The sequence below is a fragment of the Lissotriton vulgaris genome, chromosome 2_1 (assembly GCF_964263255.1).
Source record: "Lissotriton vulgaris chromosome 2_1, aLisVul1.2, whole genome shotgun sequence".
Taxonomy (NCBI): domain Eukaryota; kingdom Metazoa; phylum Chordata; class Amphibia; order Caudata; family Salamandridae; genus Lissotriton; species Lissotriton vulgaris.
This window is the reverse complement of record NC_141687.1, coordinates 1,014,339,538-1,014,358,559: the sequence shown is the minus strand read 5'-3', so window position 1 is coordinate 1,014,358,559 and position 19,022 is coordinate 1,014,339,538. Positions and strand designations below refer to the sequence as shown.

The following is a 19,022-nucleotide window of genomic DNA, read 5'->3' as shown; positions in this document are numbered from 1 at the left end:
AATTTAGATAGTACTTTATCCGCAGTGTATCAATAAAATAAAGAGGTCTTCCAATTTGCCAGCATGCTAGGACTGTGAAAATCAAAATATAGAATGTTAATGTAAATGTAGTTGAGCTTATATAGCGCACAGCTACCCACAGTGAGTTTCCCGGCGCTTGCTTAGGGAACCTGTCCTGATATTCCCCTGTGAGATAGCAGGGTATCCACAAGGTGAAAGTCAGGCATCCCGCCGCGAGGGGCCGTTGTGGAGATTAAGCAAGCTATTGCCCAGAGTCGCAGAGTGTGAACCCGTGAGTCGAGAAGGCACCGGGTTGAGAATTATCGAGTCCGTGGAATTTTTAGCCCAAGACCCGCCGAGGCGGGGAATTGAACCCTGGTCCAGGACCGATCTCAGCTTCCGGGTCTGCCGCCTCTAACCCCTGAGCCACACTTCTCCATGGGCACGGAACTTCTCAACAGAAGATCGTATCATGTTTGTGGTATGTTATATTTTGTTATTGCATATATTTTTAAGCTCAAGAGTCGCCCTTCTGAAGATTTATTTTGTTATTGTTTATTAAACGTGAGGCTAATTACTTTTGCCTAAAGATATTAGACTTCTTTCTCTAAATAACAAAAAGGAAAAACTATTGATGAGCGCTCCTCCCAGTGATTGGATTATATTTGTCTGATTATTTATGTTAAATCGAAACATTATGTGAGTTTACATTGAGATTGTCATTCAGGATGTTGCTCACATCATGCAATTCTGTATACCAATTGTTTGATATTTAGGTTTTAATCTGTTTTATTGAAGAGAAATTATGGTTGTGATTTGTGTGTAAACACCATTTTGTTTTTATCTTTTTTCACAACTCTGAAAAAGTTCCAAAACATGTTAAAGGAACAAAACTCATTGTATGTTTAGAGGTTTTATATAAGAATCGGATGACTAATAAAGAAGAATTCTTTTTAGACATTTGAATCCCTGTTTTTCCTTAGCTGCGCAAGGCTACAGTAGTTCCCATAGCAGTTGAGTACAGGTATGATAAACACATAAAAATGTACTAACATTTTTGAACAGTCAAGTAAAGCTGAACCTTTGTCTTTGCCACATCTGCTCATTGTCTGTATATCATCTACCTATGTGTTACTTGGTGGGCTTTTATAATCTTTTGTAAGTGCATTTTAAACACTGTTCTGTGTGCTTAAATAACAAAAAAAGGTTAAACGATTAAATGCTAAAGAAGTCCTGGAAAGGGGTTCCAATTACCTAAACTATATAGAAAAACACTTTAGGGGAGCGCCTTTAAAATGAGGAGAACACACACTGTTGAAAAAGTCTAGCTTTTGTTTTTTTTCTGTAAGAAACCTTAACGTTTCAAATTACAGACAGTTTCAGTAGTTTTCCCTTCCACGAGACTGTAATAACATGAGTGTACTATATGTGTGATGGGGGCCTGCGCCTTTTGGTTTCTTGGTGTAGAAAAAGCCAGGTCTGCTCACTAACTGTAGTCCAAAGCTTATTTAGGTTGGTTGTTGGACCGGACTGCTGATTCAGATGGAAATCCCTCATATTAGCTTTGAGGAAATACTCTGTATGCTATATGTCACACTTGATTCTGTGATGATGTATACCAATAGCATTTCCAAGATCTCTTGGATGATATATGTATTTATCACTGCATCATGCCCACTATGGACAGGCAAATGTGCCTAGTTCTGGTGGACATGTTTGTGGCAGAAAAGTGAGGTATTATTTTTTAAAAGAATGCAGAGGTTTTTGGCTTAAATTAAGAATTTGTACTTATGGAGCTTACCAGTCCATATGGCTTGCATTATTTTTGATATTAAGCATTAATATAATTGTTCTCTTCCTTTCCTTTCTGTTGCTTCTTGCTCATATTTTATTAAAGATAGGAGCTAAAAATATGGTCTATTCTTTATTCAGTTCTAACATTAATGCAACCATAAGTAGTGGCTGTCAATTCTTGTCCTTATTAGTTTCTTCAATTTTTGACTCAATGTGTCCTTGATTTGCTGTCTTTTTGGAGATAGCTTGCAATGACATATAGCAGATTATGACCTCAACTCCTGAACGCAGATGTGTATGAGTAGCTACAAACAGTTAGATGTGCAAACCTTGCACCACACAGGGTGCTATATCTACTTGACATAACTTAGATGAACTTAGATCCTTGTTTATTGAGTGCCAGTGTATATTCTTGGATTGAATATTCTCTATTCTTAAATTGGCTTGACTTGAGTGCCAGTGTATATCTTTCACCATATTCAAACAAAGATGGTTCAGATTTAAGTAGATGATTTACTGTCAGAAATGCTTCACAGACATACCCATGTATAGCACATTTTCCCACCCTACTAACATTTGATTAAGCTTCTCCCAAATTGGGCACTTTTGGCTGTTTGTCTGCATACTGCATAAAACCCTCACCTGGTTTCCTCTCAGAAATGCTTTACAGGCATAACCACAGTTATACCATGTGTTGCCCTAATAGTGATTAAAAACATACAAAAACATTCTTACATTTCTTCTCTGAGATCCTTCGCTTTTACTATTTTTCTATCTATGGCCATCTTGTTTTTTCAAGTGAAATAAGATGCACATCTGCACAGTATTTGCAGAGATATCAGATTTGTTCCGAGACTGATATTGGATGTCAATTATTTTTACACATAAGTGAAAATATAAAAGTATGCTACAGATTATGGAAGATAGTTTATGTTTGAAGGAGTGTTTGTGTACAGTTAATTTTAGGTCGATCTCATCAGAAATCCTTAATTAACATTGGTGTTGTATCCAAATTAAGACAACGTGTTAAATTAAAATCTGTTGTTATAGAAAACACAGTGTTAGGAGTTTTGCTTTTTTCTCTTGGGAGCACGGTTCTATCAGCTTTAGTAAACTTAGCGGGGCACATTTTTCATTAGAAATCTTTTTTCTTGCATTTACATATAGTTCACATTTGTTTTCAACATTTTTGTTACATTTATGACTGCATTTCCCTAATAGTTGATAATAACAGCAATAACCATATCACCCCAGGTTACCGTAGTAAATTGCTAGCTTCAACTTTCATTTAAAGCATGTTCTTAAATAATATTACTCTGTACCCATGTCTCCTTTTCATTTCAGAGCCATAGCCCTCTTTCTTGTATTTCATATAAGGGTGTGAAAAGATGCAACAACAGGCGTCTCCCAAATTTGTACGTTTTGAAGGGAGACAAAAAACTGTAGTCAAATGCTACAGCTGTTGCTCAGAGCTGCTAGTAGACCAGCAACACTTGTGAAAAGCAACATCATGAATTTATCAATAAACTTTAAGAATTGTGTGGAAGGATTGCAACAGAGTACAACTAATTTGGAAACAAATGTAACACACAAAACCCAATAATGGGTCCATGAAGAACTTTCCAGAAAAAATAAAAGATTTAGTTCTGAGGAGCAAACCAGCAAGCCAGATGAAGCTAGGGGTTAGGAAGACCAGGGTTTGGAATCAGTCCATAATGATCTAAATGTACGAACGCTAAAGAGTGACAGGTTAATCGTTGATATTGGGAATTCTTAGAGTAGAATAAAGATGAGGCGTGGGGTGAGTTTCAATTGGAAACCATCTGAGAAGTCATTTGGGCAAGCCTCCTTGCTCAAAATGGTGTTAAACTTATGGTGAGCTGGAGAGCAGAAAATGATAATGCTGAAAGTAAGTCATTAGAGTTGGTTAGAGATAGCTCAACCAACTACCATGAAAGCAATTCAACATGCCAATAAGAACTTGACTATGAGGAAAGTAAAAGGCTGGATAAATTACACTGTGAATTTTATAAGCAGTTTCAAGTTAGGATTGCCCTAACAAGGTAACAACAGCTAATTAATTTCGAGAACCCTCACACCGCATTAAACACATTCCAAATTAACATAATCCTAATCAGAAACAATAAACTATCTACCAGAAATAAACGTTATGATTTTTACAATTTGGAGAAAAACATTTTACATATATATGTATATATAATATTACCTGGAGATGCACCTCTTGAAATGTTGTTTTCATCTGAAACACAATTAGACCAAATTTATGCACAGTAATGCAGTTTGAGAAACATCATTAAGTTATCAGTTATTTGTCTTTCTCTTTTAAAATGCATGTTCTGTCATTAGGGTACACAAAAAACGGTAGTGGTGTTTCCAAAGATTCGGAAAAGAACCGCACATACACTAATATTAGTAAAATAAGAAATAGTACTGGACAGTCAATAGGATCTTTCTCAATATCAAAGACGGAGTGCTACATGGACCAATATCCCCCACTACCAGGAAGGAACACAACTTATCAAGCCAAAGGATTGACAAATAAACATATAGGCAAAAATGGTCAGGAGAGCACAATCCTACAATGTAAGTATGTACAAGAGTAATGCAATGTAAAGTCTAGACAACAGTAAATCCAAGTGTGGTCAACAAATTCTCATAAGGTACAGGACAAATAGATGGATAAAGTTCATAATTTATATCATCTTTTCCTTTATTGATTCTTAAAAGTGGTTTTCCAAATGATAAAACGACAGCCGACACGTGTTTCGTCCTTACTATGAATTAGTACAAGGACTTTTTCAAGGCTAATGATGTAAACTATTGCAGCACGTGTATTGTCAAATCACGTAGAAGATACAGTAAACTTGAAGCTCTGGAAAAAACCACAGTCCAAGTTGTCCGATTGGGTAGATCGAAAATGTACAGCTGGATGAATATCAAATGGGGTTTCTCACCATTGGTTCTAATATGTAAGTGATATGGACTTGTCCTGAAGAAACGCACGTAAATGACACCACAATAAATAGTTGGTGAAACCAATCTAAGGAGACTCAGTGATTAGCTAAGTTATTTCCACAATCGGGCAAGAAGAGTATAAATTCAACAAGGTGAACTGCCGCAGACGTCCTGGTCAAATTATTTCAAAAACGTAGCGGTAGCACCAATCCTAGGTCACAATATGAATGTAAGGTGTATTGTAACACCTCGAAAATACGTGAGGCATACTAGAAGGTCTGGCACCACTTGATACTGGCACTCCGTAAGCCTTAATAACTTCAGAGGCACTGGAAGGAACGCTTAGAAAAGTCTGGAGTAGTTTACTGATGTCACAATTAAATGGCATCTGAGAAAGAGGAGTGAATGGGATCCTTTCTACTGGGCTCCCAACATGTTATACCATGATTACTTATGGTTTATCACATCTTAGAAAGCCTGCCGCAATCATTGGTCTTTTTAAGGTATGCGCATAGAAACATATGGTTTCCTTTTCAGTATATGCTATTTACACCCAGTTGATATACTGGTCACAACTATCATACCTAGAAGATCATTACTTGTACATAAAGGATGCCAAGCAAACTTCTATGATGGAGTTGTGTATTTCTAGGTGTCTGTGTTTTAAAGGCTTTATAGTCCTTCATGCTAAACAAGTTAAAGTGGAAAGTAGAATATATTATTCCAGAATCAAAGATTGAAAACTATCACATAGCTGGTAGGTTCTCTACTAGTGCTTAGTTGACAATCGACTTCCTGATCCTACATCTATTCAGAGAATCATGTGGGGACCTAAAGCTGTGGAAGACTAAGCTGTTGAAATCAACTCTAAGGATAAGAATAATTACTAGATAACTCAAATTTCAGAAAGCATTAAAAATCTGGCAATTTGCATTCACATGAATCTTTGAGGCAGGCTTCTGACAAACATAAAATTATGTAGTTTACATACACAGCCACATCCATACTCCTATCTTAGTTACCCATTTGGGGCCTCATTTATGAGGTTTTAGCACAGGCTCTCGGCATCTTGCTGTGTTGCCAATCATCAAAGCAAGAGGGCAGGAATGAGCCGTATCTTTGAGATACGGCACATTCCTGTCCTTTTTCCCTACGCGGCGCACAATTGGCTGCCATGCACCAACGCAGGCACCCTTGTGCCATGGTGCAAAGGTGCCTGCGTTGTGGGGCCGATTGATTCAAATCAATCAATTCAGGCAATTTCCTCTTTCTGTGACAGCAACACATGTGGGAAAAATTATGAGAAATTAAACCATTTCTCCTCGTTGTGCCTCCCTAACGCCACCCTTAGTGTGGCGTTAGATTCTGACGCTTTGCCAGGTTTACAATGACTCATAAATCTGGGAATGCTTCAGATTCCATGAGTGTTGCGTGGGAACACGCACATCAACACCCATGGAACATCCTTTTTACCCAGTGTTCTTTGTGAAACGGCAGATATTAACAAGGCCATGAAAAGCTACGTAAAATGTTTTTACGTCGCCTTCTTAATATGCGGTGGCACATTGCACCACCAGAACATCTAACAAGTGACGTTCCAGTGGCTCAAAAGTGCTGCAAGGGGTCTCGATGATCAATCACAGCTAGACGTTCACTGAACCATGAATGGAGCACATCTGTGATCCTTACACACTACATGCTATGCTTACCATAAAGGCTTAACTACAACATCACACTCTTTCAATCATGTACACCAAAAGGACCTCACAAACAACACAACGGCAACGAGAAACACTCACTGCCCTCTCAGTAGTGCTGGTAGAACCAGTGCAATTTACTTATTTTTTACCACCAACAGAACTAGGTTTGCTTCTCCAAAAGCCTAACAATGCAGTTGCTTTTAGGAGCATTGTGATGGGCACTGGAATATATTTACTTCAATGGTAATAACATTGAGGTAAATATATGCCCCAAAATCCTAAACGTGCTCTTAAAAGCCCCTGCCACGTGGACCACATGGGGGGTCTAGATGCCGCACACAGGCTACCCTGTTGGTTAACCTACTCTCATACTCTGAGCTAAAAAACGGTGATGGATCAAGCCCTGATCTTTGGACTGGGTAAGAGTGGTCTGCTTAATTCAGACACTCTGTCAATCACCACTTCCTTTTCTGAATCATTTTTGTCCACCATAAGCGTGGAAGGGTATACTCAGATGTGAGTCCCTAGCTCATTGCACCATCAGGATTCAAGCAAACCGGGCCGAAGACGGCTGAAATGCCAGAAACCGGTCCCCGGTAGCTTGTTTCCTTCCCAGTATAAGAATTGGCTTGGTAGTTTGGTCTGCCCTGTTCCCATGATGCACTGGGCCAGGGTCAGACTAATTTGCATATAGCCAAGTTCTGAGCTGGGATGGTGCAGTGAGCTAAAAAACGGTGATGGATCAAGCCATGATCTTTGGACTGGGTAAGAGTAGTCTGCTTAATTCAGACACTCTGTTCATCACCACCCCCTTTTCTGAATCATACTCTCATACTCTGTCAGTAGTCCAGGAAAGTAAAGTATGTAATGTAATTACTGCTAAGATGATTAATAGTCCAGTCCCTGACAGTGCTGGATGACACAAGCATTCCCCTTTCCTTAGAAGTCTATCTGTGGAGAATGAGGAATGTTTGTGCTGCATGGTATTTCACCTGTATTAAATTATTTCTTTGAACCTGGGGTAGGCAGATAAGTATCCAACAGAAATGGGCTGAATTGTCAGATGTGTTACATCCGCTTACTGTGGAATAAAAAGATAATAATAATAATTTGCCCACCATTACTCTTCAGATTTAGGATGCACCATATAAATTCTGTAATCGAATTGAACACAACCTAAGATTCAAGAAAGAACTGAAGACATACTTTTAGTCACCATTTCTAAATTAACCCCATCTCAGCCCCTTTTCCTTTACAAAGAAGGAGACCTCCTTTCAAGGCACAACCACGATGACCGGTCAGGCAGACCCAACATCCCTTCTATTGAACATCAGCTATTTGTTCTTGTTTGTACTTTCAATATCCATGAAGGGACCAGTCACAACACACAATGGAGAAGTGTGGCTCAATGGTTAGAGTGGCAGACCCTGATGCAGAGGTCTGGCTCGGGACCAGGGTTCAATACCCGTCTCGGCGGGTCTTGGGCTCAATTTCCTCGGACCTGATAATTCTCGCCTCGGTGCCTATTCTAATCATGGGTCCGACTCTGCAACTCTGGGTAATAGCTTGCTTAATCTCCACAACGGCCCCAACAGCGCTAGGATGCCTGGCTTCACCTTGGGAGTGCCCAGGAGTGGACATTTCACAGGGAAAAAGCCAGGAAGGGTTCCTAAGCGGTATACAGACAGCGCCGGGACACTTCCGTTGGAGGTAGCTGTGCGCTTTACAAATGCTGGCATTTACATTAGCACAGTCAGTCACCCAGAAGCAGCCAGAAAACAACCGGCATATTTACAATGCCCTTGCACCACTGGTGCGTCACTTTTTGTAAGGCACCAGCAACGCATTTTGCGGCCCCATATTTACAAGGGAAGAAAAAGCCACCCTGCGTGACTTTTTCTGTCCTTGTAAAAATGGCTCCTTTAGACTCAGCACTTTCTGTGAAAGGGGCGTTCCATGGGTGTTGCTGTGGGTGTTCCCATGCAACACCCATGGAACCCGACACATTTCCACATTTGAGAAACAGCACTGTTTTGAACATGTAAAGACAAGCTCTATATGTTTTTTGCAACTTACGGTGGCAGCATACATCTGTGCTTCCTGCAGGCAATGCTTGCAGCAAAGCCAATAGGTCCACTTGAGCAAGAACTATTGGCTCTGTTTAAATGTATTTTAGACATGTTGCCCAGCAGAAGTCAAGAAAAAAAGTGCTATGAGGCAGCCATCACTGACCACGTCATAGCGCTTTTTTTAAGCCATGTTGCTGAAAAGCAGGGGGGAAGCAAAATGAGGGAGGCATGGGGGAGGAGAGTGGGAGTGGCAACAAAGCAAGAGGAGACGTGGGGGAAGAGAAAGGGCCCACCAGTCCAGGGCAGCAATACGGAAAAGGGATTGCTGGGAAGGGAAAGAATAAATATTACCTCAATCACAGTGTGAGCAGCAGATGGGCGCTAATTGAGTGCAATAAATATGTGCTTGATCCATGCTCCTCAGAAAAGAACAGAAGAGACAATTGGCCTACACTGCAAATATGGAGGCAGCAGAGAAGAGTAACACTGAAGCCAACAAATGGTAAGCAGTTGGCGGGCACCGAGCTCATTAATGTAAAGAATAATGTCTTGCAAGCAAGAGCATATGCAGCACATGCACTGGAGTAGCCTCAGCCTAAAAAGGCCCACCAGGCAATACAACAGGCCTAAAACAGTCAAAAAATGGGCCAAGCTGACCTGTCAAAGCATCTCTTTTGGACACCTACGTGCTATTATATAAGACAGTCCGACTCAGCACCCTTTTTTGCTCTCTTTCTCTCTCTCACACATCATACTTTTATCACCCCTTGCACTTTTTCTAATGTACCACTCACCCAAATATTGCAGTCATCATACGCCTGCTAGTAATTTGCAATAGCTACTGTTATATAGTTTTAAAAACTTCCTTGAAACTTAAAACGCCCATTTCCTCAGTTAAATGTTGTCCTTCCTTCCCATGTTCAGATTTGTTTAGTGAACCTGAGCCTTGTAAATGCTTAGCAACAAACACCTGTGTCTGTGCGACTATTTAAATTAAGCCCGCAAGGTATTATTGATAACACGAAAGATATCATGTATATTTAACCTTAAAATTAGAGTTTACACTAACAATAAGCTCTCTCCAGGGCCCAACAAACCAAGCAGTATGCAAATGCTACACTACAATAAGATGACGGGAGCAATCCTATTCTTGCACGCTTGGTGGCGGTATAATCAACAGCTTTGGCTTTAACTGCACAATCTATGAAACCTATTTGGGAAATCCACGATCATCTTTGCCATCTCCTCTGTTCCCGACAGGCCCGGTTCTAAAGGGTGGGCCGGGTGGGCCGGGCCCACCCAAACTTTGGCCTGGCCCACCCAAACATAACCCTTGGCCCTGGCAGTGACGTCAGCAAGGCCAGCAGAATATGGCCACTGCAAGTTAAAACGTTCTTCGAACGTTATCTTTCTTTAGGAGTTGCGTGATTGGGCCTGGGCTCGCACCCCCAATCACGCATCTCCTATTAGGCAGGTGGACTGCGTCCCCGCCGACTCGTGCAGGTACATTAGGGGCACTGCGAAGGGGACAAAGCCTTTCGTTGGAACTGAATTTGTGGATAATTAATTATTTTCTGCTGGTAAAGAGGAGTTTGTTTTGCCGTTTCGTTTTCCTGACCTTCCTGACCCCTTGAGCTGTTTGTTTACCCGATCCGGCTGTGACAGAGTTCATAAGGAGCAGGTAAGAGAATGTGTGGCTATTGTGTTTTTTAAATCTGTGAGAAAGACATACTTAGAACGCCATGTTTATTTCATTTTCATTTACATCGTGTGTTTAAATCGTTGGTATCATTCATGAGTGTTTCTGCAAGGATGCACGACAACTAAATGTCCAAATAACCTTGGGGATTGTTGATCTTGCTTGAGAGCGTTCTTTTTTTTGGTTTGTAGTATTTAAATGCAATAGAACTGTAGTTAACGTGGATAGCTCAGTGGGTTACTGCCTTTGTCACAGAGATCCTTTGATACATAGGACAGTGTGATCAAAGACGTGTATACAAACCAGAATGGTATAATTAGATTTTTTTTTGTATTGCTAGTTAGTTCGAATTTTCCCAGTATTTCATTATTCTAATGTTGCAATACAGAGTTTGGCAGATATAATTTCTAATCAGTACAGCCAACCACTGGGATATGCTTTAAATCCTGTGTTTGTGGTTCTCCAGACCCAACCCTCTTAATACATATTGCCCAGCAGCATGGATGAGATGTGATTCCTACACCTGGTAATCTTCATTAGCTTATGTGACATTCCCTATAGGCTGATTTGGATACTTTTATGAATCATTGTGTCTGCATAATGTGTGTGTGATGTACAGTACTGTGATACCCTACACTACGAGTAGCGCTATACAAGAAATAAAATGCATATGAGAGAGGGGCTATGGAGTGATGATGGGCTCTGTTGGAGGGTGGCAATGAGGGAATCCGAGGGGGCATCATGAGTGGTGGAGATACGGAGAGATGGAAGGCACTGGTGGAGGTTGTTTGTGAGGGAGTCTGAAGAGGAGGTCATGGGGGAGGGGCTTTGGAGTGATGAGAGGCACTGGTGGAGGGTGGTAGGAAGGGATTCTGAGGAGGAGGTCATAAGGGGGGGTTGCTTTGGAGTGATGAGGGGCACTGGTGGAGGGGTAGGAAGGGAGTCTGAGGAGGAGCTCATGAGGGGGTGTTGCTTGGAGTGATGATGGGCACTGGTGGAGGGTGGTAGGGAGGGATTCTGAGGAGGCGGTCATGAGGGGGGGTTGCTTTTGAGGGATGGGCACTGGTGGAGGGTGGTAGGGAGGCAGTCTGAGGAGGAGGGCATGAGGGGCACTGGTGGAGGGTGGTAGGGAGGGAGTCTGAGAAGGAGGTCATGAGGGGATAGCTTTGGAGTGATGGGCACTGGTGGAGGGTGGTAGGTAGGGAGTCTGAGGAGGAGGTCATGAGGCAGAGGGGCTTTGGAGTGATGAGGGGCACTGGTGAAGGGTGGTAGGGAGGGAGTCTGAGGAGGAGGTAATGGAGAGGGGCTATGGAGCGCTGAGGGGCACTGGTGGAGGGTAGTAGGGAGGGAGTCTGAGGAGGAGGTCATGAGGGGAAGAGGCTACGGAGAGATGAAGGCCAGTGTTGGAGGATGGCAATGAAGGAATCCGAGGAGGGGGAGGTCATGGGGAGGAGCTACAGAGCGATGAGGGGCACTGGTGGAGGGTGGTAGTGGGGGAGTCTGGGAGGAGGTCATGAGGGGCACTGGTGGAGGGTGGTAGTGGGGGAGTCTGAGGAGGCGGTCATGAGGGGGGTTGCTTTGGAGTGATGGGCACTGGTGGAGGGTGGTAGGGAGGGAGTCTTAGGAGGAGGTCATGAGGCAGAGGAGCTTTGGAGTGATGAGGGGCACTGGTGAAGGGTGGTAGGGAGGGAGTCTGAGGAGGAGGTAATGGGGAGGGGCTATGGAACGCTGAGGGGCACTGGTGGAGGGTGGTAGGGAGGGAGTCTGAGGAGGAGGTCATGAGGGGAAGAGGCTACGGAGAGATGAAGGCCAGTGTTGGAGGATGGCAATGAGGGAATCCGAGGAGGGGGAGGTCATGGGGAGGAGCTACGGAGTGATGAGGGGCACTGGTGGAGGGTGGTAGTGGGGGAGTCTGGGAGTCTGGGAGGAGGGTGGCAATGAGGGAATCCGATGAGGTCATGGGGAAGGTGCTTTGGAGCGATGAGGGACACTGGTGGAGGGTGGCAGTGAGGGACTCAGGAGGAGGTCAATGGGGGATGGGTTATGGAGCGATGAGGGGCACTGGTGGAGGGTATTTGTGTGGGAGTCTGAGGAGGTGGTCATGGGGAGGGGCTTTGGAGTGATGAGGGACACTGGTGGGGGGCAGGTAGGGAGGGAGTCTGATGAGGAGGTCATGACTGAAAGGGGCTAAGGAGAGATGAAGTGCACTGTTGGAGGGTGGTAGTAAAGTTGTCTATCGAGTAAGAGGTCAGTGGTGGGACACCAATAAATAATTTTGCACCGGCGCTATAATAGACCCTGTAATGTTTTTGCTTATTTAATTAGCAGTTGGGTCATTAGGGCCACTGTGTAACATAGTTTAAAGTGTGTGCTAATTATATTTACTCTTATATTCAGGGTTTTCAGTTTGAAGGTGATTTTACAAATCTTTTTAGTGGGATTATGGAGAATGAAACCAGGTGGTGCCTGATATGGGGCTGGGGACCAAGGTTAGCTGTGAGTTAAGGTGCACGGTAGAGAGATTGTAGAAAATTGATGATCAGGCCTGGAAGGGAGTGTACTGCAGAATCTGGGGTCAGATGGAGGTAATAATGAAGAGAGATTCTCTCTGAAGGCTGGCAACGAGGCAGGCTGAGTAGTGTTACTTGCCTGATACTCCCACCTCAGAAACCTCCTTTGCCCATCAAAAGGACCTTACATGGGATCAAAACACTTTTTGAGAGTGTTAACGATTAGAAAGAGAGTTGGAAAATAATGGAGGGCCCTGAATCTCCTGTTATCCCCTTCTATCACACGCAGGAGTATAGTTTTTTTTATTTGTAGGCTACCTCCAGAAGCGACACATTGAGCCCGCAGTGGCCCACCCAAATGCGCCCTTGGCCCACCCAAACAGAAATTCCTGGAGCCGGGCCTGGTTCCCGAAGAAGAAAACAAAGGGGCAGATTATGCAAAGTAGACACCAAATGTGCTACATTGCATTGCGCCAGGAGGGGAAACCGCACGGAGCCATTATTTAAAAACATGGCCTCTGCTGTCGTTCCAGTGCAGCATAAACAATCTTTGTTCCACGGTGCAGAGTTGTTCGCATGCTGTCTAGCAACGATGTGTACTAGCAGCATACCTTTCCAGTACACAATCCTATCCCCTGACAAATTATAAAACATTTCACACAGCGGATGTGTGCTTTGCATTGCAGAACACAAGCACTGTGTGCCAGGTGTGGGGAAATTTAAATCTTTCTCCTACTTCGGGGGCCATTATTTGGATACAAAGCCTGGTATGGCTATCTTTGTAGATCTTGCTTTGCGTCCAAAACCTGGGGTGCCTGCCCAGATCCACCAAAGTACATGCAGGTTGCAAGGTGTTGCATCACTTCCGGTGCACCAGGAAAAATACTTTAGAAATCTGAGTCTAAGTTTCCAATGCCCTTGTGGAACAGATGTGTGTGCAAGATACGTCCGCAATTATTTGCGTTTACTACAGAGAATAAAGACAAGAGCTCACAGTTCTGAATTGCTTTATGCATTCCATTATTGAAATTTCTGAATGCCCTTCTATTTTGTGCACTGACACTAACCTTTGTGTGCTTTTTCCACGTCTGTAGTATTGTGTGTGGGTTTTTGTCTTGTAATCCCTCATAATTATTTTACTTAAAGAAACAGTGAGCTAATGTGGTCCCTTAGTGAAGGAAATCCCTTTCTCGACTCTGTACAGCTTCCAGCTCAACCTGGTGCCAGACATTGCCAGTGGCTAAAAATAGCACCTGTCAGTGTGTCTTCAGTGGTGCTGGCACGAGTGCTATTTTTGACTGTTCTATTAATATCGCTGTGGAGAAACCCCTGCGACCGCTCCATTGCTGTGATATCCCTCTCGTATCTCAAAGGAGAAAAAACAGAGCACATCTGGCAGCAATCTGCTTCCTTTGCACTCTCTGCCCTGAGCAGGAGCCCTACCTACCAAACAGAGAACTGGCAATACATAAAAAAACGGTGCCTCATATTCTGACTAGAAAAATGATATTTAATCAAGTTGGCAATTCAGAAAATAAATATAAAATAAAACGATGCAGTATGATGATTAATGTCTAGGAAGTGTAAAATAAATTTAAGTAAGCACTTTGCTTTAAAAAAAAAGGAGGATGCATATAATATGAATAGAAATTACAAAAGGAGTGGCACAGAGATAGGTTAATTATAGGAAGCTGGTTGCCATTGCAATGCATAAATGGTGGCTAATTTCAAACGATTAACTATTGCATTGTGATCGTTACATAGCTCTTACTGCGCGATTTATAGCTCAGTACATCGGTGGTTTCTTAAACAGTAGAAGACATGCAGCAGCGGTAGTTTACTACCTCTGGAACGGTTGTTTTTTCACTGGCAGTTTAAAGGGATGTGTTACTTTTGGCTGGAAATAAGCAGCATTTGTTGCAATCTTTAATGTAATTAAAGTACAAAACAATAAAATAAACCAAACAAAATGACTACAAAAATATAACTGGGGACGAAAGTACAGTTAGTGTTCCACAACACAATAACTATATTAAAGAAATTTAAATAATGCACTAACAGCGCAAAAACACACCTGCACGAAAAACAAGAGAACCCTTTATCACCACAACAAAACAATTATAATCTTAAAAAATCTGCTTTCAAAATATAGTGGTAAAAGATGTTTGCGAAACGCACTGCTTTAGAACTATGGATATTTAATAACGCCTTTCAAAAATGTTTTATGCCCGGCCCCATCATGGCTGGGTGTTTTCTTGTTTCCCCCACACTCATAAAGCTTTCGGACCCTCTGAATGGTTTATTCTGGTAATTGTTTTGTTTCCCAGCTCCCATTTTCGTTAATAATTAAAAGATTTGTTTTCCTCTTCTGTTTTCATATATTCTTGACCGCTAGATGCAAATTATAGCATTCTTCCCACATTCTTCCCGCATTTCATCCTTTCCCACTTTGTAATGAATTTCCTAACAACTTTTTCTTATTATTAAAGGGATTGACGTTCACTTCGAAAGCAGAGGAAATATATTAGTAATAACGATAGTGAGCTTAAAAACAGCATTTCATATTTTGTTGAGAAAGAACCACCATCGCTCTGTGGGAGCTCTGGGTACGCAGATGTGAAGCCAGTGCCTTCATCGTCTCTCATCATCTTTCATACATGACAATGTGCCCCCACACTAAGAAGCACATGACTTGCTACCCATGGAGAGACCTCGAGCGCATTTAAAGAAAAGACGACCCCTGCAGATGTGACATAGAATGGTATGTGGAATGCGCTCATCACATTCTTATATTAAATAAGCGGCAGAAGTCCTTTCTGTAACACAGAATTTGTGTCTGCATTTGGAACACTGCCTCATTGGCATGTCACCAAAGGAATGAGTGAACCTCTTTGGAAGTGTATAAACACAATTTTATTAAACCATGAACATGGGCAAAAAGGCACTTAAGGTATAGATTGACTATGCACCAGCCAAAAAGTGGTCTAAATGTACCATCCACTCCAGTACACCTTTTGATAAGGGGGCAGGGAAGGCCTTGGTAAATTCAGGACCCCAACTCCTCAAGAACAGTTTCCCGAACCTTTACCAAATGTTTGGTGGTGGTGCCTCTACACTGACACTGTCAGTATCTGTTCCTTGGAGCCAAGTACCATGACCTTATGGGGGTATTCAAGGCTCCTTAAAGATGCACAGCAGATTCTTTTTTGAATGTATGTTGATTATTCCTCAGTGAACACAGCTGTTAATAGTGAATCAAAAGGAGATGCCATCCAGAGTGACATTTATTTGGATAAGATTCGTGTGCAAACAGATTCAGTAAAGATATGTGAGACAACAATTGAGTTTCATGACAATATGGTTTATGGGAGAAATTGTAGATGACCTTGCTGGAAACAATTTAACTCCAATGATAGGAGCTTACATGCTGTGCAGCAGGGGACACAAGTCAAACTCTGGATTGAATTTGTGTTTGCTTTCATTGGGAGAACCCAGACTGGAAAGGTTTATTTTTGTCGGCATGCTGAATAGACTTTTGTATATGGCTGTCGCATACACAAATGGCAGAACAAACAATATAAAGAACATGACTTTGTTGAAACATGTGACATAAAGTGCCCGCATGCTATGGAAAATAACCAAAATACACAATTTAAATACACAAATATACAATGTAGATTACTCCCTTTTCAAGGACATAACAGCTAATCTGCAAGCCATCTTGAAGCAGACAGCTAACTGGATGTCACTGAATTCTTTAAAAATCAATCCGGAGAAAACGGAAGTTCTACCTGTTACCATCGCCGGCAACCCATGGCATGATGGATTCTGGCCGAGGGAACTTGGACCGCCCCCGGAGCCGGCAGTGGCTGTAAAAAGCCATGGCATTTATGTGGATGACAAGCTCTCCATGCGGAAACAGGTCACCACGGTGGTAGGAACTTGTGTTGGCATGTTGCGTCAACTTAGGAAGATCGCGCCATTACTGTCCCATTCTACCCTGCGAAGGGCGGTCTCTGCTATGATCCTGGCAAGACTGGATTATGGTAACTCGCTCTATTTGGGCTTACCTCAAAAACTTCTGGACAAACTGCAGATGGTGATGAATGATGCCGCCAGGCTCATTCACAAGAAACCCAGGAGCACGCATGTGTCCCCACTCATGCGTGAGTTACACTGGCTCCCAGTAAGGCAGAGGGTGCTTTTTAAAGGGTTATGCATTGCACATAAATCCCTTTATGGTAAGGCACCAAGCTACATCAAGACCCGCCTGACCCCATACACACCGTCCAGGGTGTTAAGATCTGCCGAAGCAACTATGCTCACGCAACCCCGGTTCAGATTGGCGTCAGTGGGCGGTCGTGCCATCTCCAATACCCTTCCAGGGGTCTGGAACAGTCTACCGGTGGACTTGCGCAAAGAACCCAATTTGCTGACCTTTCGGAAGAGGCTGAAGACGGTTCTGTTCCAGAAAGCTTGGGGAGGGCTATAAATCGCCTGTAGTGTTTCTTTTGGTTCCTGTGGTGTTTACTGGACAAGCGCTTAGAGACCCCGGGGTTATATAGCGCTATATAAATCGAAAGAAATAAATAAATAAATAAATAACAATCTGTCAGCACCCTTTAGACTGCCTTCTTCTTAGTAAATGGCTGAAGAGACTAGGAATACGAACAGATCAATGAAGCGTCAACGTTTCGACCCAGAAGGTGTGCATAATTAAAAGTACTAATGAGAAATGTGCGCACATAGATTATGGGCGTATCCCTGCCTTTGGGCACAACGTTGGTTCTTCCACAGAAACCTCAAAGAAAACGTTGAAAATAATTTTTAATGATCACTTTCACATGAGTTCCATTAGTACTTTACTTTGATATTCTTATTTCATATCCAGTAATGATCCCAAACAATCCATGTGTAACATATGCATTTCATTATATTGATGATCGCTCCAATGCATTTCGGGCTCCTGCGCCCTTTTTCAAGGAGCTGCACATGGGCGTTGACAGGCTTGTTTCGAGTAGGTTAATCAGGGAGACGCTTGCTCAGCTTACTCCAGTTGCACCCTACCTTTTTCTAAAAACTGTACAATGGTTTACTCACCGAATTTGAAAACACATTAATATTTGTCCTGTGCACCGTGCCTACCCCCTTTGGTATTTAATAGTTAAATGTACGTCACTGCAGGTCTTCCTCAGGACTGGTGTATGGAATGTAGAAAGCCAATCCAGAGTGACGCCCTCCAATCCTGGAGGGAGTCTGAGTATATGTAAAGGAGAAGTATGCTGAATCATATCTTTTGGGAGGAATGAGACATCATGTGAAAGGGGTGGGGGCACAATTCCCCGATGGATCACTATGGCTTGAAAGAGCCGGAAATACTGACGTCCAATCTGTTGCTTGAAAAATCAAGAGTTAATTTCTTAGATATATGCTGGAAAGCTTACCAGGACAACATTTTAAACATGTCCGGCCCTTTGTCCAAAATTTGCAATATGATCTTCACGGCCAAGGAGCAAGTTGCTCCCATTGACTTCAACATCCTGGTTCATTGTGCCTTGTCTTACGAGTGGTAGTGCTTTATTCTCCTCAGAATAGACCTTAAGCTTTGTGAATTAGCTACTAACTAGGTCGGTCTCTCTGCAGGAGATCTCTTGTTTGGTGAAGGAGGTGGGAAAATGTATTAATACCTCCAACTCTCTAGATAAGGCATAGTCCTCCCTAAGAAAGGTTTTTCATTTCCACCTTTTTACCGGGCTGGTTGTGGCAAGGGATGCTCTGTCAGACGTTTCCAGGTTAAAGGCTCGTCCTTTCCAGGCCAGAATAGGAACAAGAAAAGATTCTCAGGATGGAAAAACTCCCAAAGGGGAACCCCTTTCTTCCCTTCTTGAAAAAGAAGCTCAAGAGGATGGTTCCACCATGGAGGATTCAGGGAAACATTTAATAATGCAAATTTCGAAGGTAAGTTCCCTTCACTCAGACAGAATTAGGAGTCAAGATATATTATTTTCTCTCCAATTGGGGTTTGACAACCCAATATGCATGGGTTCTTCAGACCGTGCAAGTCTTCCAGCTGGAATTCTATGCAACCCCTACACAGAGCTTTATTTCTCAAGCACCACTTCATAGACCAGGAGGTAACATCTCTCATACAGAAGCAAGCAATAGCTCCATGTAACCCCTTAGGTTTCATAAATAACTTCTTCCTTGTGGACAAAAAAGGTGGAGTTTTCTGTCTGGTGATCAATTTCAGGGAATTCAACACTTGGCTCCTATA

General features: G+C 42.6%; 1 protein-coding gene across 1 annotated transcript in view; it reads right to left on the bottom strand.

Annotated features, from left to right (window-relative positions):
- Window positions 1-19,022, bottom strand: part of KCNH7 (potassium voltage-gated channel subfamily H member 7) — a 960,210-nt gene that overhangs the window by 216,438 nt on the left and 724,750 nt on the right. Inside the window, exon 4 of the mRNA XM_086954212.1 lies at window positions 4,022-4,054. Coding sequence (XP_086810338.1) covers window positions 4,022-4,054 — 33 coding nt within the window. The remainder of the gene's footprint in view (window positions 1-4,021; window positions 4,055-19,022) is intronic.